We start from the raw sequence: 26845 nt of genomic DNA, 5'->3' as shown, positions 1-26845 counted from the left end.
TAATTTTTTGTGGAGAATGATTTGTCTTTACCCCAAGCTGTGTTTGTGTTAGGCTGTAATATCAGGTGATGACCCGGTGGAATCTATGGGCACCTTAAAGAAACTACAGAAACTGCTTTGGACCAAGAAAGCCAGAGTGTCAAGTCTGAATGAGATGAAACCTATGTCAATAAATCTCCGTAAGTAAGAACTTGATGACCTGATAAAAATGTTTTGAGGAAGAATTGGGGTAGCATATATTAATGAAGGACATTTTGATAAAGTCTTAAAATAATCATTAAAAATTGAGGGGTTTGGTGGGGTTTTTTGCCAAGTTATTTCTGAAACAAGTATCCTTACACGGTTCCTGAATTTCACCTTATATCTATGCCACTCCATTGCTCCTTTCCCTCAGAACCATAATCGGGGGTAGAGTAAGAGAAAGCTATGGGTGAACTCAGCAAGATAATAGCAGCACTGTCGACTGTTCCCATTCCTTGGCCACAGAAAACAGTATAATTCAATTTTGATGTGAATGCAGCTAATTGGCAGGTGATGAATGCAACTTTGATTTTCATTTATTTATTTACAAGAATGCCCTATTAATCAAAATGTTTTGTTTACACCGGCCAAACATTTGAGGTTAAATAGATTCAATGATATGGCACAATTCACTAAGGGTAATATATATCACTATTTCCTAGAAATGTTTTATATATTACCAGAAATTTCATCAGACCCTACACTACATGTAAATATAGGAGTCACTAATCAACATTATAGGACCAAAGCTATACCTCTTTCTTTTGTTTTCTTAGTCTTGTTCTTACTTTTCCAAACTATTTCACTATGAGACACACCACACGCATAAATCTCTTTGCAGACTGATATTGAAATAGAGAATTTTAGGATACCAAAAGAATTCTAGCAAATCTCTACTGAGATTTCATTCTTTTGAGTAAGGCAAAGATTTGATTTGCTCTTATACACATGACCTCAAAAATTAAAAATATTTAAGAATAGAAACATACCATATCATGCTTATAACATGTGGGAATTTTTTTTTTAATTTGTATGTTTTCTAAAGTATCTCTCAATAAACTGTTTGCATGTGGCTTCCAGTCATTCCAGGCAAACCGACTTTAATCATTATATACGCTTTCAAAAATTTTTAGGTAAATCTGTTTTTACAAAATAAATCACTTAATATATCAAAGACTTCCTCTTTAAAGAAATGCTATTGTAAAATTATTTTGTGAAATTATATGACTTCTTGGTTTATCCTGTGATGTTCATTCATTTCTATTATATAAAAGGAATTCTAATAGTCATAATTTCTACCTGTGCAAAATTATTGACTTACCTCAACTTATTTTTCTTTACCATTCAAAAGATGAAGATGAAACATTGATTTCCTGTATGAAATTAGCGAAATCCCAAGAAAAGAAAGTTAATAATGTTAGTACAGGGAGGAAGGAAGAAATGGAGATTAGACTGGATTCTATTTCTGCACCATTGATTAGATGCAGTACTTCAATTGGATGCAGCTTGGCAGAAATGCTATCCCACAATAGAGGTGAAGTTCAGATGTGGAACAGCTGGAAACCTTTTCCAGAAAACCCTCTGTGGACATATGTTGATTTCCAAATTGACCGGATTGGACCCTGGGACAACTGTTTCCACTGCACTCACCACCCATATCTCAAGTCTTCTAGTACAGATATGGATCTCCCACATTCATGGGTAAGTTTGTAAACTACGGAAATGTATTATCTTATCTGGATGGTTTTACTAGCAGGAAAGAAACAGATAACAAACATGCTAATCAGCCAAATTTATCAGTGTCTGGAAAGTTACCAGAGCTAGAGCTGTCTTGCCAAAAAGTAACACAGCTCTTGTGACTTCTATCGTGTTACTATTGCATGTGTTTCTTTGTGTTCCAATAAACAACTGCATAATATTTTCCAGGGATTTCTTTTTAACTAAAGGAAGACAATGGATGTTGATTCAATCAAGAAGATGTGCGTTGAATTGTCTAAATTGTTGCTGTTGTCTTGCAGTTTCACTGACAAATAATAGCTAATTTAAGTCAGCATTCTCTTTGTGCATACTATTCTCCTAAGCACTTCACATGTATTATTTCATTTAAATCTTACAACAACCCTAAAATTTAGGGAGTGTTGTTCTACTATTAATTCCTTCCTATTTTACAGTTGAAAAAAATGAGGTATAAAAAAGTAGCAGGTACAATATCACAGATCTAACAAGAAATGGAGTCAAGATCTGGAACCTAGACAGACATATGCTAGGAATCCTGATTTTAGCTGATACATTATAGTGTTTCCCATGTACTAAGCTAGATCCTAAGGCTATATGGTACAAGAGAAAGAGTATGGATTTGAAGTTAGAAAAACCTGGGCTTGAATCCAAGCTCTGCTGCTTGTTTACCTCAGGCAAATTATTAAAACCTTTTAATTTCAATCTTCTCCACTGCAAAATGGAAATAGTAATATTAAACTCATGAGGTAATTGAGAAACTAAAATTAAATAACACAAATATTCCAGGATTTAAGGGTGTCTAATTTTTTTTCAACTTGAGCATAAGTTACTTATCTGCCTGGTATATTATTCTTTCCTTTAAAACCATTACCCTGTCCTTTAAGACACAGATCAAACACTTTGTCCTCTAAAAAGCCTTCCTGGGTCATACCGGACAGGTGTAATCTCTCCTTCATTTGAACTTCTAGATCACTTAAGGGGATTGTTCTTTCATTGTATAGACATCAAATACATATTGGCATCACTGTGTGTTGGTACAATATTAGACACTGGAGATGCAGAACAAAATAATACATGCACTGCTCCTGTCTTCATCCATCTTACCATCTTCCATCCTGTAGTGGGATGAGTTGGGCATTAGTTTATTTGCTGTAAGTAATTCATCTTTGTACCCTCCATAGTCTCTAGAATATTATAGGCACTCAATAAATATTTGAGCAACATTTGCTGGCTAAATAAATGGAGTTTTAGAAACCAGTGGACTTTGTTGCCATAGATCTATTTATTTATTTATTTTTATTTTTGGCTGCTTCGGGTCTTATATGTGTTGCGTGGGTTTAGTTGCCCCGCGGCATGTGGGATCTTAATATTCCGACCAGGGATCAAACCTGTGTCCCCTGCATTGCAGGACAGATTCTTTACCACTGGACGACCAGGGAAGCCCCGTTACCATAGATGTAGTTAAAATATTTCTTCTTTTTCTTCTAACTGTTCCTATATTAATGCAGTCATACATAAATCAGTTATTATGTGTGTGTTTGTGAATGTGTGTATTGATTTAGGTATGTGTACCCAGTAATGTTTTTCTTTTTTATTTAGGTAGTTTTGCCTATTTTAGTATACAGCTAAATGATTAAGGAAGGAGTTTTATCTTCAGAAGGTCAAACATATCTGCAGAATGCTCAGAACTTCAGATCATAGTGTTCAGCATTAGTGGCAGGAAAACCTCAGTGGATTTGGAGAGAGGGTTCAAGAACATGTTAGAGTTAAATTGGTTTGGTAAACTTAATGAGACCACTTGCACTCAGGGATTTGAGACATAGAGTGAAAGAAGTTGGATGAGTGCAAATTATTATTTTCATATTCTACACATATATTCTATAATAATAGCAAGTAAAAAATCTAGTTTCATTTTAGCATAGCTGGTATTTTTTTTTTTTTTGTAATAATTGCAAGGCTATTATTTGGGTTATATTTTAACTTTCATTCTAGGGAAGATACAGAAGGCAGATAGTGTTGAGGGAAACGTCTTCTCAAATGAGTGTTACTCGCTATCAATGGCAGGTAGTCAGCAATGACCTTTTTGCAATTTTAAAGGGTAAAAGTGTGACCACATTTTTTCCTAAATGTACCAACATATGCAGATACCTTGGAGCTGGGTCTAAACCCCACATTTGGAGGGAAATAAAACCAATCCACAAATTAGTTTCTTGATGTCAGAAATTTCAGTCATAGTGGATTCCAGTGTCTTTGATCCCATCATTAAATCAGAGTTTTGAGGTGGCCTGAATGTGACTTGTCTTCCAGACAGTCCTTATTCACCCAGATGCAACTCCCTGCTAGCCCACTCCAGGCCCACACTCTCAAAGCTGGTTCTTATAGAGCTGGGTATAATGCCATCTCTGATATCACTAGCAGAATGAGATTGGGCAAACTCCTTATCTTCTTTAATACACAAATTCCAATTCTGTATTGGTTTCAGACCCTACTTATCTCTTTTCCTCCGAGTGATACTTTGCATACTGAAAACATCCATTTGTAAAACAAGGTTATCAAGGTCTCCTATGCAAGGGCTGTTGGGAAGATTAAATGAAATGGTGCCAGGACTCAGTCAATAGTAGGTAATATTTATACCCAAATCAAAGAGTCCAGAAGCTTGTACTGGGCTTGGAAAGAAGCAACATTTTACTCAGTTGAGATACCATAAACAAACAGAATCCAGACAGGGAAATGTATTATTTGTGAAGGACTCTTCACAGAAGTCAACAGGGGGAGAATGAGACACGCACAGATGTTTAACATGCAGTTTATTTGTTTGTAAGATCTATGGGATCTGAAGAGTGGGGAGAGATATGTGATTATAGAATTGATACAAATTGAGAAAGGCAAAAGATGAGATTTATGAAAGTGTATACTCCACAAGAGAAATGTGAAAGGAAAAACTACTTACGGATGCTGGTCTTTTCTAATATCCAAGATGAGTGGTGTTGAGAGAGAATTTCAGATACATCTTAAGAAAGGTAACAGTGGAAGTAACCAAAAATAATATTTGAAGCCAAGTGTTTACAATCAATTTACACTGAGTGATTGAAGGGTACTTACGAAATCGTGCATGCTGAGAACTTGAAACATCATAACAAAAAGAAGAAAATGAGCCATATACTTGGCTAGGAATAAGGGCAAGAAAGAATAAAGTTTGTGTGTTGCAAAGATGAGGCCTTCCTTTAACGTAGTATTAAGAGAGTAGCTAATATATTTTTCAAAATCTGGGATTTTTTTTCAGATTTATAAAAAGAATAAATACATTTTTTATCTGATTAAGAAATGGAAGTAATCTTGACATGAAAAAGGGGAACAAATATCCCTTTCTCCCTTCAAATGTCTCAAATGTTTTGAAATCTCTTTTATCAAAATAGTGTGCTATATTTAAAAATGATAATAACAAAAGCTCTTTCAGAAAGAAGGAAAGTCAGAGGCCTGAAAGAACAAAACAGAGACCCACTTATAGAAGAATTCAAATGCAATATAGACAGAAAAATTATAACAATGAGAAACCAAATTACATAAAAATCAAAGAAAAATAAATGAAGTTTATATACAAAATCTCAAGGTGAGAAAATAAAGCTCTACTTAAAGCATCTTAAAATGCATAAGAAGAAGTTAAGTGTGGAGCTGAAAGGTTTTAATGCAGTATGACATGAATCCATCAAAGAGAGAGAAAGTGTGGGGAGAATGGAAGATTTCTTTGCAGAACTGTTTCAGTGAGAGGAACAGGATATGTGCTAACGCTAAGCAAGAAATAAAGGAACAAAGATTTTACAGTTAACCTTTCAGTTTAAATGGGGAGTAGTGGATACTCTAATCATTGACATGGGAAAGTGATCTTGGGTCACACAGCCCCACTGCTAAGTGGCTTCAGGGTTTTAATACTGTCCCTCCAAAACTACTGATCTATGGGAGAGAGGTGACAAAACCAGGAGAAGCTATTTTTGCCTATCTTCTACTTTTTCTATTCTCAATCTTGGCAATCACTCCGTCCCTCTGACCCTAGTCTAGTCTACCTCCTTCAATCAACATGACATGTCATCCCCAGATTAATCTACCAGATTCATTTACTTGACTAATTTATCTGATAAATCCTACCTGAATAATGATTCTAAAGCTCAAACCTAATGTTACTGCTCCCCTTACAAATCTTTAAGTATCTTCCCAATACCTACAGGGTCAAAAGCAAACTCATTCACCTAATCTGCCTTCTAACTAGATCCTCACCAGTCTCTTTCACACACATACTCTGCTATAAGCAAAGTGATACCATCCTTTTGCCAAACACAGTGATTTACTTCTCATCTTCATAGCTTTGTTTTTTTTTCTTTGCTATTTTAATTGTTATAAAATATACATAAAATTTACCATTTCAGCCATTTGTAGTGTACAACTGGGTGGCATCAAGTACATTCACAATGGCTGTCAAACCAATACACTGTGCATTTCCAGCACTTTTTCATCATTCCAAACAGAAATTATCCCATTAAACAATAACTCAACATTTCGCCCTCCCCACCCCGCAACCAGTCTCTGGTAACCTCTATTCTACTTTCTGTCTCTAAGAAGTTGCTTGCTCTAGCAGTGAGGTGGATGGACCTAGAGTCTGTCATACATAACGAAGTAAACCAGAAAAAGGAAAACAAATACCATATGCTAACTCATATATATGGAATCTAAAAAAAATGGTACTGATGAACCCAGTGACAGGGCAAGAATAAAGATGCAGATGTAGAGAACAGACTTGAGGACATAACTTCGTTTATACTGCTTTCTCATTTAGATCTTCCTTTCTTCTCTACCTGTTTGATGAAGAGTAGGGAAGGTTAAAAACACACATGAATAAGAAAGAATTCATGGGGTACACTTTGAAGAAAAAAATGTGTGACAAGGAATGAGGACTGAGAGGACCAGTAAAAAGAGAGTAAGGAGGCACGTGGTTTAGAAAAAAGGCAAAATTAATTTCATAGGCTCCATTATCATTTTCTTTCTACATTAGTGATGTTGGACTCCTGACAAAAGTCTCTGTGGTCCCACTGATGGGTGTATTTTTACTGGCCCAGTGAATAAGACATACCAAGAAGACTGCTCCCATATCTACCCAGAGGAAACCAGGCTATGAACGATCAATGCATAATTTCTCATAGTTTAACGCCCTTGTGTTCAACTCTAACAGCAAAAGCTATTTGTTAGAACAACTTTAAACTTTTATCTGCTTACCTTGGAATTATGGTGGTATGGAAAGAGAACAGGTTTTAATGAATAGATCTGGACAACTTGTGAAAAGGAAGGTAGAATAAATGATAATCTGGTCTCAGAAATTCAGAAGGAAAAATAGGGAAACGACAGAAAAATACCAAAAGATATTTATACTTTTTACACTCTGCACTGAATTAACTTGAGAATCAGGAGTCTAAAAATACTTTTAAGCCCCTAAATGAACAAGCACAAATAATTAATTATGAGTATTTTACATGACAAATTTTTAATTATAGCCAATAATGTTTGATGGAAGGAGAATTAACATTTGCCCAAGAGAAGAATTTGAAAAATAGGAGATGCTGCAACAGCTTATTCATTCATTCATTCCTTTATTCATTCATCCATTTATTCACTCATTAGCAAACCCATGTGAAGTGCCCCCTAAGTCACTTAGGCTATAAACGCGTATGTGGAGGTGAGCGTCTACTGTTTCATATTTATAATGAGAATTTATGGGGCCTTATTAAAAAACGTAAAAAAAGGAACAACAAATAATCACAATCCTCAGCATAAAAATTCACTAAGATGGGAAACCTTGCAGTACTTGTATATAAAATACTCCTAGAAAAGATCTGGCCAGATGTACAAACACATTTACATTGCAAAAGAGAGCTGATGGAAGAAACAGTTAAATTATGAGATATTATAATGGTGCAAGACATCAGATTTATGGAAATTATTTAGGTTGAGTTGTAATCGTTTATGAAATGTTTAAATGTCTTTTCTAATAAAATCTTGTATAATAAATACAAAGATAAAATGAGAAAATGTAATTGCTCTGTAAGTGTGAAATCTTGCTCTACAAGTCCAGGATAACTACAGGTATTATTAAATTAGACTTTTGAAGCAGAGCAATGTAGGATGCAAATGAATCAAATTATTTGGGTTGATGTTTGGCTTTTCCCAGTTACACAAACCTCATGAATATCAGTGAGAATTTCAGACCTGTGATCTAGTTCTAGAGCTGTTATAGAAACCAAGAATCCGTCTTTTTCATGAATTGCCCAAAGGGTTTTGTCCCACTTCTCTCTTTGTTTTGTTGTTGTCCTTTCTCTGCGCTTATTTACTCAAATGCATCAAATTAAGAAAAAAGTTGAATTGGTATTCCCTACAATAAAATCTTTCTAAAGTTATCATAAAATAGTTGTAATTTAGAATCGCTCCTGTGATAATGATATAGGACCTCTGATAATCAATTATAACTACATTTTGGTTTCTATAAGAAAGTTGAATGTGTTTCTTTGGATTCTCAAGTGAACAAAGGAGGAAAATGAATGTCAATCTGAAAGGGGCCCAATTATGCTCACTGATCATGGGAGACCTCAAGTGCCTCCTTACTGAGACCCTAACTCTTGCATGGTTCAGAAGAATAAAGCAAATCACTAAAGCTGGACATTGGCCTTTGGGAAGAGAGACGCCTAAATGTTAGAACATTTTACATAATGATCTTTGGAGAACACCCCAAGTATTGGTAGAATTTCTTTTGTGGCAGAGAAACAAGCTCATAATTCAAACACTGCTAAGCAAGCTAAAGATAAAGGCAGACTGTGAGTGTGCAGCCTGGTGTGTCAGAAGCTATGTTATACATCAAAAGAGTACAGGTTGGGGCCAGGAGAGCCAATTGTGAGCTCAGCTTTGTCACTTACTGGAACTTCTCTGGGTCAGGCAGCTTAATCTCCATGGTCTTCTGCCTTGTCATCTTTTGGAAGAGGAAGAACTATCAATGATTTTTAAGGCTCCTTTTTATCTTTAGTATTTGGGCTATGAGGGCACACCGAGGAAGGTAAATCCTATGTGCAGAAACAGATTAGTACATAAAGGTTTTCTTTCAGCTTTTCCAAAGCAGCTTTTTTCTCACTTTTCAGATGACCATTGTTGACCTGATTTCTATCGTTTTTTTTTTTTTTTTAACATAAGTTATTTTAGGTTTGGGTTTTCTTTTTTTTTTTTTTTTCCTGACCCACTGCACTTCCTCTGTCCTGGCTACTTCCTCATGTTCTGAACCAGCAACTATATATGTGAATATAGACTTCACTTGGGAAACAGCCAAGTTCTCCTGACCATGAAAACTTCTTCATGAACCAAAATGTCTCTATTTCCATTTTCAGGAACTAAGAAGGTTTCTGCCACTCAAGAAGAACTATTTTTTAAAATCTTTTTGAATGCTATTTTGGAGAACAAAATCCTGCTTTGACAAATGGGTGGGTGAAGTCTAAGTAGAATTGTAGAGGGTGGGCAGAAGAGCAGGGGCCATGCCGTGTGAAGAGTGCTTGGCTGGAGTGAGACACACTCTTCTGCCAACATCACCTGTTTCTCTCTCTCTCTCTCTCTCTCTCTCTCACACACACACACACACACACACACACACACACACACTAGGTGCCACCTTTGTGAACTTGACCTGATCATGCAGGCATGTCAGTACAGTGATAATCATAGTCTCCATTGACTTAGCACTTGACTATATTTCAGGTGTTTTTATATATGCTATCTTTGTGTTATGATTCAGTTAGGTGGTATTATTATTCCCATTTTAATAATAAAAGAGATTAAATAATTTATGTCATATAACAGTAGGTTGCAGAACTAGATTTTAAGCCCAAATCTGTAAGAGTCCAAGGTTTTCCTGCAAAGATTATGGCTTTGTAACTTTCGAGATTAGGCTAGTCATGGATCTATACATTCTCATCCTTGAAAAATGAAGACCTTTTTTCCCAACTTGCAGTATAAAATGAAATGATGCATCTGAAAGTGCCAATTCAAGGTAGGGGCTTAATCACTTAATACATAGAGTCCCTGGCTTTGAGATGCAATGCAACTTTCCCCACATTTCATTTTATACTCGTGCTGTGAACTAGGCAAAACATTATTGCCATCTTACAGATGGAGAAATCGAGGAACATGAAGATTAAGAGAATTACCTGAGGTCCCACGGCAGATGATGGCAGAGATGTTACTGAACATACACCTCCTACCTTTCAAGTCCAGTCTTATCCTATCACAAAGTTGTCTTTAAATTGTTCAGCAGAAAGAAAAATAAACATGGTGGCAAAGAGGAGCCTTTGGTGGAAACTACGCGTATCGGAGCCAAATAAGCCTGGGTCTTGAACTGTAGCCTCACTGCTTACTGTCTGTGTGATTGCTAAGTTACTGGAATTTTCTGAGTTTCAGTTTCTTATCTACATAGACATAATGAAGATTTCTTTGTGGAGTTCTTGTAAGCAGTGGATGTAAAATGTTTAACTATACCTGACACACAGTTGGAACTTAATGAAGAAGAGCTATTTCTAGTGACAATTATTACTATTTCATTACACATTATAACTATGTTTATAATTATTTACCTTTCATTCAGTGAAAAACAGCATTATGTCTGTGAGACACCAGGTATTGCTCTGGGCTGTGGGGCCACAAAGATGATATACCTGATGTTAGAGTCTCACCATCAGTAATTCTCTGCAGTTTTGTATCATATGAGATAATATTGTATTAAATGTAACTTACCAGTTTGCACTAATTTTTAAGATTTATAAATATAGTTCACCCAGTTTTCTCCCTATAGATAAGAAAGCCAGAGCTTCTTAGTTGGGGTAGGGTGAGACCCCTCTTATAGCTTCCAGGAGGTGCCATGGTGATCCCATGCTTGTGAATCTCTGAGATATGCAGACAAAAAGAAGGCGGGGCTCAGGCAAAAAAAAGGTACTGGCTACCATTGTCCTTTACTGACTTCCCACATTATCACCATATCAGCAGTGTCTTACGGATGTAAACCAATTTTAGCTTTTTAAAACTCCTTTCATATATTTTGTCATTGCCGTATCACATATGCATGTCATGATATTTTATTTTAGAGTCAGCATGTAACTCTCAGGCATAACACACCTTTTTTAAAAGAGAATGAAAAATCAAGGAAAGAAATTCATATCCTCTCTCCTTTCTGGGAAGTTGTAAAGCAACTGGTTGAATTCACTCTTAAAACCTTTATGAATATTCAGTATAAGATCTTTATGCATCTCATGGTTCCCAGTTATTAAATACAACCATAATGGTGAATACTTAGATTAGAAATATGGCCTTTTTGCAGTTCACCCTAAGCCCAGCTCAAACGGAAGCCCACATCTCACCCATTGAAAGGGAGTTCTAGCCAGAGTGCAAAATGGATCAAAGTCAGAAACTCATTTATTTATTCACTCAACATTTGAAGTATTTACATTGTGCCAGATAAGGAAGGTACAATGCTGAGTAGAACAAACACTGTCATCCTTATAGTCCAATGAGAGACAAAAATAGAAATAACCACATAAATAGAAATGAAATGACAACTTTGATGAGCGCTATGAGAGCCACATGGCTCTATGGAAGCCTATCACAGGTAGACTTGATCTAGCCATGAAGTCAGGATACACTTGCAGGGTTGATGATGACTGAGCTCAAATGTAAAAAGTAGGAGTTAATTAGCCAAAACGAGGCAGAATCAGAGTCAGCCTGGCTGGAAGAGAAAGCAAGGAGATGCGCTACAAGGTAAGTCTGAGAAAGGATCAGACCACTTAGAGCCTCATAAGTTATGCTAAATTTTGTTGTTCATCTCCTAAAAGCAATGGGAATCTATGCAAGAAGTGTTTTAAGTGAATGGCTTGGGTTTTTTGTTTGTTTGTTTCTTGTTTATTTGTTGAGGGTATGAGATATATGCTTCAGTTTATATTTTGAGACGAGTGCTTTCCACACAGTGATGAGAATAGATTGGAAGGGAAAAATAGATACAAGATGATGGTGACTTGAACTATTGTGGTAGAAAGAAGGAGATGAACCACTCTCAGGCTCATAGACTTATGTCCCCAGTATACACATTTATCCAAAGGAAAGCAATGCCAGTTTTGAAAGTCATCTTTTGTCATGCAAACCGAAAAGCCCCTTTCACTTTAGGACATATGGTCACAGATGACAGCAGAGAAGTGATACAATGACAGGACTGCACATTGCAAATCTGTCCTTTCATTTTTAAAACTTAGCTCATAGCCACCCAATGGCTTCATGGAATCATTACCAATAGATAAGGAAATGTCATCCATTTGCCTCCTCTGACTCCACTTGGACAAAGGCCATTGTTTCTACAAAGAGTGGCTTGGAGCCATGCAAGGTTTCAAGGGAAATTGGCCTTTCAGAGGGGTATAGGAGTAGATAATGCATATTGCCACCGTAAAATCTCTAATGAATATTAAGGATGGCTTTCATTTGTGGTGATTGAAATGAACTCATAAATTCTCTCTCTAGGATGTGGGAATTTTGTCCTCCCTGTGGAGAGATTTAATGGATTTGTGGCATTCTGAATGATTTGGCAAGAAATCAGAGGTACCTACGCAGTCACCCGCAAAGGGCACTTAGTTTCTTACATGGGATAGTCACCACCACAAAATATTTTCTGTAGGAACCTGGAATGATTGATGTAGCCCACTGTAAGTCATGACAAGGTATCAACTGAAAAACTGGAAAAAGAAGTGGTTAAAGGCACCGCAGCTTTAAAAACAAATTTGACTTTTAGAGAAGGGTTATTTCCTTTTAGAAAAAAAAGTTAGACCTGCCACCTGCAAGAAATTTAGATCTGTTGTTTGTGGCAAGGGCCATCATATTTTGAGGCTACTGAGAGCTCCTACTGCTTTCTGTATGAAGTAGATTAAACTGTTCCTACACAGTGATAAACATATCGCAAAGAGCCATAACAGGAATACAGTAAGTTGTAGCAGTTAATGGTACAACTTCCAGTTAAAACAATATTCTTAGGGTTTCTTTTGCCAGTCCCCATTTTTATGTGTGCTATTTTTTGATAAGTTAATTTTTCACATTTGCAGAATCAATATCTTTCAAAGCTTTATAAAGAGTGAAAAAAATTAGAGGCAAGAATTCTAAGGATCTTTGCAAGCTGTGTGGGCGTGGGTTAGCAGAACACCCTCTGAAAAGTGCAAAAATCATCTATGAAAACAGCAGATAAGGATTCATATTAAAAATATCATCAGCTCTAAATTTTCGGTACACATGGAAAGAAAACAGAAATAACCCCAAGCAGCAATTACCCAAAAGGCATGCAGATTTTACGATGGAATGTGGCAGAGAATCTCCTTTCAGAGAAAAGAACTTTTTAATGCTCTTTAATGCTACACTTTCAATTTTTGAAGCAAAAAGAGTTCTGAATAATTTTGTTCTGTTGGAGGAGTGTATTCCTTTGTGGAATAATCCATGATCCTACTTTTCAATCCCATGAGTTAAGGCATTATGAAAGAAGTTAACCCAAATGTCCTGCATTCTATTTATATGAAGGAAGTATGACTGTAACTTAAGACATTGGATTCCTTTCTGACATGGGATAACAAAGCTTGGTTCAGTGGGGAGATTTTTCTGAGCATAGACTTGCTTCTCAATTAGGTTTCTCTTGGATGGGAAACGTCTTCGTTTGTGAAAATTCTGAGTTGGAGGATAAGCCAGATGGTATAGGTTATGATTTCTTTCGCTGTAAAACAAATGGATTAGACTAGGTAACCACTAAGATCTCTTACAAGGATAAATATTTATGAATGAACTTTGCAAAGGAATAATAGCAGTTGAGAATTATATTAAGCCATCATCTGGGGAAAAGGACCTGATTCCCATGAAAATATTCCCAAACTCAGAGCCTTATATTTTAACATGTAAAATGGTGAACACCTTTTTTTTTTTTTAACTTTTATCCAATTTAAAATAAATAGGCAAGAGGAAAAGTGTAGTATTCATCTAACTTGGATGTCTTGCCATTGCCTGCTCACAAGAACTCAATGCTGCTTGGATGTGAAAGGTTGACATAGTTCTATTTAGGAGTGGGGTTTAGGGAACTCAATCCAGATGAGAATTAGAGGGCTTTGGAAGCCTGATGATTTGAAGGAGAGAAAAGACATTGAAAGAAAGAATCACAGTATGTGTGATGATTCCAAATAAACCAATCTGCTTTAAAATTTGGCTAGAGTATTACGTTTTAAAACTATTTCTCAGTGTGTGGTTTCATGGACCAACTGCATCAGAATCACCTAAGGTACTTGTTACCAAGATCCACCGACTCCAGATTTACTGAATCAGAATTTCTAGGATGAACATTCTTTAACAAGCTCTTTAGATGATATTTTTCTGTTCACCAAAGTTTGAGAATCATCTCTGCAGAGAAGAAAAGAGTTCCCTGATTTTTCAATTTCATCTTCATCAATCCAGAAAGTCTTTTTGAGAAGCTCTCATATGTATATCACTTTCAGAAGTTATTTAATCTCATAAGCACAACAATCCCATAAAGTAGGTAATTCAATTTTCCAAATGAGGTAATAGGGCTCTGAGGATTGAGGAAGTTGCCCAAGGCCTGTTTCAGGGCCAAGCTGGGATTTCAGAGTCTTCCAAATCCCACTCCTGTAAGAGAGTCAAATCACTTTAGGGATCTCACATTGACAACACAACAAAGGAATGCACTGGGGAGCCCTTGGGAATTCTTAGTACAAAAAACTCCTGTGATCAGCCTATATGAAAGTGTACCTCTAGAGCCTCTAATGGGTGCAGCTGATATTTCCCCAGAGATAGTTTTGTGCTTTCCAAACTGATTTGGTTGGAACTCCCATCAGAGAGTGTTTGGGACTTTTGATAAATCACAGAGTAGAAAAATCCCCAGACAGAGGGTATAACAAAAGACCAGGCCACTTATAAATCTTCCAGAGTTTACAAAATGCTTTTGAATGTAAATAGCTCTTATGATAATAATACATATATTTTTAAGTAACTTTCTAAATAGCATCTGATGTTCTTAACTGGGTCATCGTTGTGTCCTTTTGAGTCTAATATCCAAGCTAGGTAAAAATCGTTGGCCTTACTCATTTGTGAAACTTTCCCCAATTTGTGGGTGACTTTTGTTTTTTTATGCTCCCATTTTTCAACTGTCTCTTCTGCCAACTCCTTCTTAATACGGATGTTTTAGTGGGTTGCCTTCCTATTGTTCTAGTGGCATGGAACTCTCTGCCAATATTTCTGTATGACCTATAAGGCCCCTAACAGCATTTTACCCAATCGCTGAGGAGCAAAACCGTCCTTTCTGTCCGAGGGTCAAAGAAAATGTCCAGTTTTGCTAATTACACAGCCCATTTACTTTAGTAAGAGTTTCCAATATCATTTGGTCATGATCTTTAAATCCTAAAATGTTTGAACCAGGTCGATAGATTTGAATGGGACCTTGAGTGTGTGTGTGTGTGTGTGTGTGTGTTTCTTCGCATCATATAACACTAACATAGCTCAAAAAGAAATATCTGTGAAAGGTTTCATTTGATTCGCTGTGTCCCACCTTCCTCTTTCTTTATCTTTATTCTAAACCAACTTTTAAGTGGCATTATATGGTGGAAGCCATATATAATGCAGTATGTTTTTTCTCTTAATGTTCCTTTAAATGTCAGAATAGGTTTGGGAAATGAAAATCATGGGTGTGAAATGGTAACAAAGCTGATAATTTTGAAATATTTATGTTAAAAGCCTTTTTGAAATTGAGTACTTAGCTTCTGTAGTGTACTTTCCTGACAGCCTGTAACCCGTGGATATCCTCATTCACCATAATTAGTAAATTTGATGCCTTATTTACTGTGCATTAATTCAGGTCAGATGAAAGTGGGAAAGAGTCTCCCTTGAATATAATACAGCTGAATTTAAATTCAACCAAAGGAACCACAGTGCAATGTGGTTACTGCCGAAGAGTTGTCAAGCAACATTCTGGTCTTTGTATCTGGGCAAATTGTTAGAAAAATGAGCTTTTGTCTTTACCAATAACAAAAGCAGAACTAACTAGAAATTCAGTTTGCATATATGGAATTGGAAGTGAATAAACTGTGATATGTCCCTGTTCTTTCCATTGTCTAGATTTCTGCCCCCTTCCCATCCCACTGGCCAATGTACATTAGCTTGCCTTTCAAAATGAAACATCAACCAATCACCGATATTTATTAAACCCCTAGTACCCACAGAATGCTTTTGCATCTTGCATGTGGCTAGCATTGTACTCACCCATGATGTTGAGAAGTTTATGCAACACAGTATAAGGAGAAGGCCATTAGACCTTAAAGGAAAAAATGCTGAGATTAAATTTGGAATCCATGGCATACACTGCCACGTTACCGTCTGAGTCCCAGTTGCTGCTTCTGTGTAGTGGGAAAAATATAGCCTTTCTCCCAGACTTATCATTAGGATGGGAAGAGATACTTATGTAAAGGTGCTTAGCTCTCTGTCTGGAATATAGATGGTAACCAAGAACCCCAAGAACCAATGTGAAAAGGAAACAAATACATTTTTAGAAAGCTGTATCTCAAAACCAGGGTGGTGATTATAGATTCAGGTGTAAATAAAGCATTTTGTTGAGCTCATTGACCTGCTTTTGAACTTTACTACTGACTCTAAACTTTTCAGTATTGCTCCCAGAGTAAATGTTAACTTTGTCAATAGAGGTTGAATAGCTGAAATATTCTCTGTACATTTTCCAGGATTTCTATATGGTATACACAAATCAAAATGTGTTTTCTTCTCAGCTTTACATGCTCTGTGGTGTGTCCCTTCTGTTTTTCTCCCTATTACCTCTGCTCAATTTCAGTTACTTCCCCAGTCTTTTTTCCATCCCTTCAGAGCCTGCATACAGTCTGGTAAGTATGTATTTGCTACAACTTCTCCTCCTTGGCTGATTTTGAGTTACCCTTCTGAGCCCTCAATTTCCTTTCCTGTCTGCTCCTGAAATATGCTCCTTTGGGATCTTAGGAGGAAGTGACAATGTAGTGAGGCCTTGGAAAAGAATTACAAAATAGAAAGTGAGAAAAGGTGTGAGATCAGAAGAAGGGGAGGTGGCCCATTTTCTAGCTATAAGACCAAGGTTTACATGCACAGCTAACTGCTAAAGAAATGAGTGGGGTTGCTTTTGGCTTCTTGTTTTCTCCCTTAATTTGCTTGTGAGCTTTATTCTACACAAAGGGTTTGGCTGTGTGGTATAGTGGAGTCAGACAGGCCTGAATTCAATTCTTGACTATTTGTTAGCTTTCTGACTTTAGGTGAGGTAGCTGTTTTATGCCTCAGTTTCTTCTTTGTAAAATAGGAGATAATAACACTTTATACATTTGTTAAGAGGATTACGTGAGATGTAGTGATCAACAGTAATGTATCAAAAATGTTTGTTCATTTTTCTCTTCCAAAAATCTATCTTCTTCTTGTCTCATTCTATACTGTAAACTAGACTGAATGTATGAGTATGGAAAATGTTGGCTTTTAAACTGTAAACTATATCCATATAACTCTTCAAGTCAATATTTTGGAGGCATCTAAATTCCTCTCTGTATCATTGACATATATATACCACCAAATGTAAAATAGATAGCTAATGGGAAGCTGCTGCATAGCACAGGGAGATCAGCTTAGTGCTTTGTGACGACCTAGAGGGGTGGGATGCAGGGGATGGGAGGGAGGCTCAAGAGGGAGAGGATATGGAGATATATGTATACATATAGCTGATTCACTTTGTTGTGCAGCAGAAACTAAGACAACATTGTAAAGCAACTATACTCTAATAAAGATGTAAAAAAAAATAAGTTCCTCTCTTAGATGATCTGACTTGAAATCAGCTGCAGGGGTTCAGAACTAGCCATCTTCTTTCTAAGATCTAAATACTATATTCAAATCAGAAGTTTTTAAAGTGAAGATAATTTCCAATGCTAGGCTACACAGTAGTAACTAAAATATGCTGTTTGGAGGAAGGAAGGAAAAAAATGAATGAATGCCAGTGGGTAAGTTCACTTGACTCAGCCACTCATGTAGACATAAGGTATTTTTGGTTTACTTTTGTTACCACTCAATTGTTCTTGTATTACTTATTCAGCCTTTTCCTATTTAAGTAATTCTACCACTATGGGTACTAATACACATGTCAATCACAGAGAGACAAGGCACTCCTCTATCAATATTCATGTTCACCAGTGCTCCCAAATATTTTATATCTGTTCTTTCCTATTTTGCATGGTAATAAACTATCATACAATACCATTTAAGGCCTCTAATCTCTCTAAAATGTCATTTTGTAGGAGCCACTAATACAGAAACCCTGTTGCTTGTGTACCCATGGCTTAACAAGTGGAGAAGAAGGTCACATGACAACAGTTCAACACTATATTTTCATGACAAATGACAAATGACAAATGAAGTGGCCCCTGCTGCCCTTAGATCCAGTACTGCCCTCAGCTGTTTCTTTAAGTCAAAACTCTTTGTCTCTCTATGCCTTAACTTTTCCAAGTGAATTTAATGATTTTTACATATCAGTGTCCAAGACATCTGAATATTAACTTGTGTACACAATTTTTTCGTGTTTATTTAGTCTCAACTTAATAATCTCACTGATTTCTAAATTTATTATACTGTGTACTTCATGTTTTAAAAGAAGGAAGTGATATTAAATTGCTTCTTCAATATAATACAATTAGAAGCATATAATTTACATTTTGGGTTATATCATATAATTAGTATTTTTGTAATGTCAGTTATGGTATTCAGTAAATGAGATAAAAGATATATGGAGATGTGTTTTATATTCATTAAATCATTTACTTATATATGCAAGTACGACATGTTTTGTCTCATGTGGTTATGAGGAAATGGCAGAATGTGAATCAGAATGCCTTAACAGTGTCTTCTTATTTGCTAGTGAATTCTGTCACTTTAGTAAAGATGTATCACTTGTAAAGTGTGTGTGTGCATTTATGTTGCTTGAAACACAGAAAACATACTCAAGACTTCTTTATTTATGTTAGGATCTATTTAAACTATTCAAGTTTAGAAACAGCTAAAGAGTACATAGCCTTAGAAGTGTAAGTGTCATAGGTTTGAACGCCACCTACTTCAATTAGAGAGAAATCATTTGCTTGCATCAAAGCTGCCAATTATCACAGTTCATGACATTTCTAGGAAATACCCCAAACAGAAATAACAGCTGTAATCCAGCATCCTTAGTATTGATCTTAGTGATAGTATGTTTCTGAACAAGTTTTTTACTTGCACAGAAATAGACATTTCAAGATGTGGGTATAAACCAGATTCTGCAATTAAGATAAAGAGCAAGGAGAAAAATTCTGGATACCTAAATGGCTTGCTACTGGAAAATTAATTTTATTCATTTCATGATTCTCAGATTTTTTAACTAAATTTTTAAATCAGTATCAAAACATCAATATCAACATCATTTTAAATGTTCATATTATAGTATTAGCATTGTCATTTTTCCTTGTGACATTTTCATCACGAAATAAAGTGATCTGGTAGGACTGAATGTCAAAGTATGCTCGTTTCTTTATCCAGATAATGTTATGTAGACAGGAGAGCTCTAATATAATGCTTTGGACCAAACTGAGAAGAGGAGGATCTTTTCTTCATCCTTTTTGTTTGCTTCATAGATGAGGAGCGACTGAGGAACTATAGAAATACTGAGGAACAAGCTTTGGAAATGTCACAGATTCTCTCCATCCCCCATCTCTAATCTATGCTCCACATTTCAGCTAGAAACTTTTCTCTAACACAAAAATCTGGTCGCATTGCTCTCTTTCTTTGACAACAGTTCTTTAGTAGTCTCCATCCCATACAAATTATAACCCCATTCCATTAGAATCTACATTATTTAACATGGTGTATCAGGTTCCTAGGGCTACCATAATATAGTACATACACTGGGTGATTTAAAACAACAGACAGTTATTATCTCACATTTCTGAAGGTTACAAGTCCAAAATCAAGGTGTTGTCAGGGCTATGATGTCTCAGAAGCTTTATGGGAGGATTCTTCCTTGTTTCTTCCAGCTTCTGGTAGCTTGCATGGCTTGTGGCAGCATAACTCCAATTTCTGCTTCCATCTTCACATCGCTATCCTCTCCCTGTGAGTAGCCTTTCTTTCGTGCATGTGTGTGTCCAATTTCCCTCTTCTTTTCAGGACATCTATCATTTTAGATCAAGGGGTCACTTTAATCAAGGATGACCTCCGTTGAACTAATTATGTCCTCAACAACCCTGATTCCAAATCAGGTCCCATTCTGAGGGACTGGGGGTTAGGACCTCAACATCTCTTTCTGGAGGGATACATTTCAACCCATAGCATATGGCCTCTGAGTCCTGCCTAGCCTGACTTTAAGCCACCTGGCAGCCTCATCGTCTGTCTCTCTCCTTGTTTATCCTACCCACTTGCTGTGGGGAATTCCTCCTCACTCTCACACCATGCCAAACTCTCATGCCGCCCACCCTATCGTACACTCTTCTCTTTGCTGGAATGCCCCTGAATTTCCCCTTGTCTGCCTGGCAAATTCCTATTTGACTCAGTTTTACCTCAAGTAGTCCTTAGGATTTGCCTCCTTAGTACAAATTTCCCTTATTTCTTCGGGCAAATTAGCAACGTGCCCTCTAGGTTTTCCCTGCTCATGCACGCTGGGTTGATACAGAACACATTATATTGAATTCTCAGTCTATTAGTTTGTCTGTCTTCCCACTAAACCATAAACTCTCAGAAGGCAGTGCCCATGTTTCTCCATCTTTGGACACCTGGTAGAGTGCCAGGCCCACGGTAGACATTCAAGACATATGTGTTAAACAAATAAGATAAGGTCCCTCTTCCATATCTTGGAATACAACAAGAATGATGAGAGGGGTCAAGAAGTGGAACTTCCCTGGTGGCGCAGTGGTTAAGACTCCAAGCTCCCAACACAGGGGGCCCAGGTTTGATCCCTGATCAGGGAACTGGATCCCACATGCATGCCGCAACTAAGAGTTAGAATGCAGCAACTAAGGCAAGAGCCCACTAGCCACAACTAAGGACCCCATGTGCTGCAGCTAAGACCTGGTGCAATGAAATAAATAAATAAACAATATTTTTTTTAAAAAAAAGAGTCAAGAAGTAATATGTTATGCCCTGGGACATTCAAGTCCCACTCAGTCTTCTCTGGGTCTGTTTGATAGAGAGATTCTCCCAAATCTCTCTCACCAGGGCAAGACAGTGAGTCACCGGAAAGGCCTTACAGCATGTTAAGGTTTCCTAAGCTTGTGGTGGCCAGAGGTGCGATGGCTTAAAGACTAGCACAGACTTCTGCAGTTTCCAAATTGGTACCTTCTCAAAGTGATACTGAGTGGATTGTATTCACCTGCTGATTGTCAGCAGAGGAGATGACCTTTGCAGAAGTTGGCTCTGCGTGAACCATATGCATACTTACTGATTGTGCTGAGAGCTAGAAAAAAAAATACACATTTTCCCCCAAGTATTTATCATCTTGTAAAGAAAGTTTATTTTCTCTTTCAAAGGAGAAGTGTTAGTTTTCTAAAGTATCATTTCACAAAGATGAGTTTATAAGTTCAAGTCAAGCTTTAATATTTAGAGAATTATAGGGCCAGGGTTTTAGTGGAGTTGGGACCAATATAATTTCTTTCAATAGGAAAGAAGATATTTCACTCCGATGAATGCTTTGCAGGAAATCTCCTAGGCTCAGAACTAGATGTCTCAGAATCAGAAGCCAAGTTGGTAGAAGAGGAAATTCAGTCCCACATATGCATAAAATCAAGATAAGTACCTCATAGGAAAGCTGTTAGGGTAAAAAGTTATGTTAAAAGATGTTCAGCCTTAAGACAAAAATGTTATACAAATCGATAATAGAGCATAATCTTCATTAGCACGGTATGTTGACATACCTCATTGATTTCTCCATAAAAGAGAAAGAATTTTTTGAAAGTGGTTTATAGTCTGTGTGTTTCAAAATTTTTGCAAGATTTTTTTCTGGTAATGTCTAGTTAAACATTTATTCTGCCTGCCATAATCCGTGTTGGGGGTACTAATTCTGGGATTTTCAGGCTTGATACTTGTCAATCCAAAGAAATGGCCTAAACTGTGCAAACCAATAGAGTTGAGTTATTCATCTAGTCAACAAACATTTCCTGACCTCTCTCCATGCCAGGCGCTGTGCTAGTGCTAGCAGTAGATCTGGCCTCTGCCTTCTAGGTAACCAAGGCAGACAGACAAATAAAAGCAGTTAAAAAAATAAAAAAAAGGTCAAGCACCTATGTGTATTTAATTGGAGAAGGCCCTCTGGGGAGGTGACAGGGAGGCTGATGCTTTAAGAATGATAAGGAGCCAGTCACATGAAAGTGAAGGGAAGAGCACTTCAAACAAAAGAGAGGGCTTGACCAAAAGCCCAAGACAGAAAAGAACTGGACTGTGTGCAGACACAGAGAGAAGGGTGGCATGACTGTAGAAGGGAAAGAAAGGAGAGTGGCATAGGCAAAGGTCAGAGATGTCCAGGCCTTCCTGGTCACGGAGTTTGTTTTCAAAGTGCAATTACAAATCCACAGTTAAATGCTTATCACCAAATCTAAGTGAAAGCAGAACTGAATTCTTCTGTAGAAATTTCCCCTGGTTGGTGGCTGAGGATAAACAGCATATTCAAATATCATTATAGCATGTGACAATTTGAGAACAGCAGGTTAAACTAGACGTGACATATATACCAGTGTTGGAAATCAGAGGTGAGACGTGTTACCAAGAAGTTGGTCACACTGTGACCGCAATCTAGAATGAAAGTAGGACTTGAAAGCCTAGGAATCTAATCCTTTTCCACCTATGTATTTGAAGGAGAGAGGAAAACACTAGCATTTGTTAAGATCTTCTCTGTATCAGGAATTTTATACACATTGTCTGATTTAATCCCAACAGTAATCTCATAAGGAAATATTATTTTCCCTTTTATCAATGAGGAAATTGAAAATCAGAGAGGCCAAATGTTGGGCCCAAGTTTATATAGCTTGACTGAATTCAAATCTATGTCAGTCTTCTAAAGTTCACAGCCTTCTAAAGGCATCACATCACAGGGCCTCCATGGATGGGTGACATAAGGAAAAGCAGACCGCACGCCGGGCTTGCTCAGCAGAGGACTAGTAACCAGAGCATGTAACTGCTGCAGTGGCTGCTTCAGGTGGCTAGAATCCCTTGCCCTTGAAAATAAAATAATCCCACGCCCTGTTTCTCTCCAAATAGATGTTAGGTTTCAATTAATCAGTTAGTTTTCTTAGGCTGCTGAGCACCGACGTTCACTTGGCTATTTGATTCACCACACTACTTGACTGACAAAGAAAAACAGATTTTTCTTTCATTTCTCACAAGTATAGCTGCAAAAGTTATGGAAAGTCTTCTTATTCAAGAAGAAAATAGAATTGAATTGTGGGTAACATAATTGTAAAATCCTGTAAGTGATACTAGATTTCTCCCTCCCCAGAAATGACAAACGCAAATGCTTTAAAATTAGAATGCAGCAGGGTTTCTGAGGACCTGTGCCTTGTGGCTTCACGCGTTATGTGGAAACTGCAGTTTGTATGTGTTGGGTTGGGCAGGGCAATTTATACCTATTTACAACATACTTGGTCTCCTAAGAAGTTCTTCCATTACTATTTGAATGAAACAGTAAAGATGGAGTTCCCTATAAATGGACACATATGACATATATACCTACATATATACACTCGTAAATATGTATATATACATATACACATACATATGTACATATATACATCTGTACATATACAGATGTATATATGCATATATAGGATGTTTGTGTATATATATGGTATTATGAAATTTGATTTTGCTGCAGTATACATTTTTACATTAAAAACCTTCATCACAATAATTTTCTATTCATTTCTTTTGTAATTAAACTGATATGCAATTGAAGTATTTCATCTTATAATTACAGTCAAAGTTGAAGGGATGAAGATCAGATAAAGGGTTTTGATTGTTTAAGTAATAGGCTATACAGTTACTATCTCTTACAGCTTTACAGCTTTAGCATAATTTCAAATGTTAAGGTATGAAAAATAATCTGGTCACTCTTGAATCTGCTATAAATTTTTCTGATGAGTGAAGGTAGAAAGGAAATAGAAATAATTTGTACTTCCTGTTTAAGAATAGCTTTCTGAGGAAAGGAAGCATATATATATCTCTCCAGGAATATTTTATTAGTACATTTTTCTTCAACAGGTAAAGAGAGGAAATCATGGTCTATTGACCAGCATAGTCTACCTTCCTCTTGCGCTTCTGGGGAAAGAAGTACGAATTAAGCAGGGGATTTTTTATGGCTTTAGAAGTATTTTGAAGCCTACATTTTCTAATTGAATGAGAGAGTCTTTAAATTCTATAGTGCTTTACAATTTCCAAAAGTTTCACACACATTATTTCATATAATCCCATAATAACCCTTTTTATTCCCCTACTTCTATATCGCCCCTCCCCCTTCCCTCTCCCCACTGGTAACAATTATTCTCTGTATCTGTGAGTCTGCTTCTTTTTTGTTTTATTGACTAATCTGTTGTGTTGTTTTAGATTCCACGTATAAGTGATATCATATAGTATTGGTCTTCCTCTGTCTGATTTATTTCACTTAGTATAATGCCCTCCAAGTCCATCCATGTTCATTCTTTTTTATGGCTGAGTAGTATCCCATTGGGTATACATACCACATCTTCTTTATCCATTTATCTGTTGATGGACACAGGTTGTTTCCATACATTGGCAATTGTAAACAATGCTTCTATGAATATTAGGGTGCATGTATTTTTTTCAAATTAGTGTTTTTGTTTTCAGATATGTACCCAGGAGTGGAGTTGCTGGGTCATATGGTAGTTCTATTTTTAGTTTTTTGAGAAACCTCCATACTGTTTTCCACAGTGGCTGCGTGAGCTTACATTCCCACCAGCAGTGTATGAGGGTTCTCTTTTCTCCATATCTTCTCCAATATTTGTTATTTCTGTTCTTTTTGATGATAGCTATTCTGACAGGTGTGAGGTGATATCTCATTGTAGTTTTGATTTGCACTTCCCTGATGATTAGTGATGTTGAGCACTTTTCATGTGCCTTTTGGCCACCTGTATTTCCTCTTTGGAAAAATATATTAAGTTCTTCTGCTCATTTTTAAATTGGGTCATTTGTGGTTTTTTGTTTGTTTGTTTTTGTTTTTGTTTTTTTGATGTTGAGTTGTATGAGCTGTTTATATATGTTGGATATTAACCAACATATCAGTCATATAATTTTCAAATATCTTTCCTGTTTAGTAGATTGTGTTTTTGTTTTGTTGATTATTTCCTTTGCTGTGCAAAAGCTTTTAAGTTTCATTGTGTCCCATTTGTTTATTTTTGCTTTTGTTTCCTTTACTCTAGGAGACAGACACCCCCCCCATCACCACCACCAAATAATGCTGCAATTTACGTCAAAGAGTGTTTTGCCTACGTTTTCCTCTAGGAATTTTATAGTATCTGGTCTTACATTTAGGTCCTTAATCCATTTTGAGTCTGTTTTTGTATTTAGTGTTAAAGAATGTTCTAATTTTGTTCTTTTGCATGTAGCTGTCCAGTTTTCCCAGCACCACTTATTGAAGAGACTATCTTTTCTCCATTGCATAGTCTTGCATCCCTTGTCATTGATTAATTGACCATAAGTGTGTGGGTTTATTTCTGGGCTCTCTATTCTGTTCCATTGATCTATGTGTTTGTTTTTGTGCCAGTACCATATTGTTTTGCTTACTGTAGTTTTATAATAGAGTCTGAAGTCAGAAAGCATGAGTCCTCCAGCTCTGTTCTTCTTTCTCAAGATTGTTTTGGCTATTCGGGGTCTTTTGTGTTCCCAAACAAATTTTTTAATTATTTTTCTGTGAAAAATACTATTGATATTTTGATAGGGATTGTATTGAACCTGTAGATTGCCTTGGGTAGTATGGTCATTTTAACAATACTGATTCTTCCAATCCAAGAACATGGTATATCTTTCCATCTGTTTGTATCATCTTCAATTTCTTTCACCAGTGTCTTATAGTTTTCTGAATATGGGTCTTTAACCTCCTTAGGAATGTTTATTCCTAGGTATTTTATCCTTTTTGATGCAATATGGTAATTGGGATTGTTTCCTTAATTTCTCTGATAGTTCATTGTTAGTGTATAGAAATGCAACAGATTTCTGCATATTAATTTTGCATCCTGCAACTTTACCAAATTCTTTAATGAGCATAGTAGTTTCTTGGTGGCATCTTTAGGATTTTCTATTAATAGTATCAAGTTATCTGCAAACAGGGACAGTTTTACTTATTCCTTTACAATTTGGATTCCTTTTATTTCTTTTTCTTCTCTGATTGCTTTGGCTAGGATTGCCAAAACTATGTTGAATAAAAGTGGCAAGAGTGGACATCCTTGTCTTGCACCTGATCTTAGAGGAAAAAACAGGAGATTTTAATAGCACATGTACTATGTTCAGATAAAGATTAATTAAAAAATATTTTTCTGCAAAGTTTGTTCAATTTGTTCAGTCAGTATTGTACTATGAACAGAATTTCCTTTCAGCCTAATGAAATGCACTTCAGGAGATACTGGATTATATTCTTAGTTTAAAAATTACATTGAAGATTTTCAATAAAAACATTTGTTATTGTTTTAGACTATCTATAAAGAATGAAAAGGCAAAATATTTTCACAGGGTACTGTATTTCTGTGCCTGTGAGAAGAATCTGAAAATGTGGAGAGAACATAATTACTTAAATGTGAGAATGGATTTCTATTGAAAAGCTTCACATTTGTGCCCTGCCTTTTTCCTACTATGTCATGTCAGTAGCTATGTCCTATGTCAATCTTAAAAATTGTAAGGTTGGAGTGTTAGTGACAGGGATAAGTTTTATGTAATTAGCTACATGCTCCATATAACTAGGAGT

The 26845-nt window shown here is 36.5% G+C and overlaps 1 protein-coding gene across 3 annotated transcripts in view; it reads left to right on the top strand.

Moving 5' to 3' along the window:
• SAMSN1 (SAM domain, SH3 domain and nuclear localization signals 1) overlaps positions 1-26845 on the top strand; it is a 151939-nt gene that overhangs the window by 69296 nt on the left and 55798 nt on the right. Inside the window, exons 1-3 of one of the 3 annotated variants that reach the window (XM_057696111.1) lie at positions 157-179; positions 395-531; positions 1373-1722. The exons of 1 other annotated variant lie outside the window; for it this stretch is intronic. In XM_057696111.1, the coding sequence (XP_057552094.1) occupies positions 1399-1722 (324 nt within the window). In that variant the 5' untranslated portion in view covers positions 157-179; positions 395-531; positions 1373-1398. Of the gene's footprint in view, positions 1-52; positions 180-394; positions 532-1372; positions 1723-26845 lie in introns of those variants that run through there. One more of the 3 variants, XM_057696114.1, reaches the window with a different exon arrangement.

Source organism: Hippopotamus amphibius, chromosome 10 (assembly GCF_030028045.1).
Source record: "Hippopotamus amphibius kiboko isolate mHipAmp2 chromosome 10, mHipAmp2.hap2, whole genome shotgun sequence".
Classification (NCBI taxonomy): Eukaryota; Metazoa; Chordata; class Mammalia; order Artiodactyla; family Hippopotamidae; genus Hippopotamus; species Hippopotamus amphibius.
This window is presented reverse-complemented; position numbering and strand designations above follow the sequence as displayed.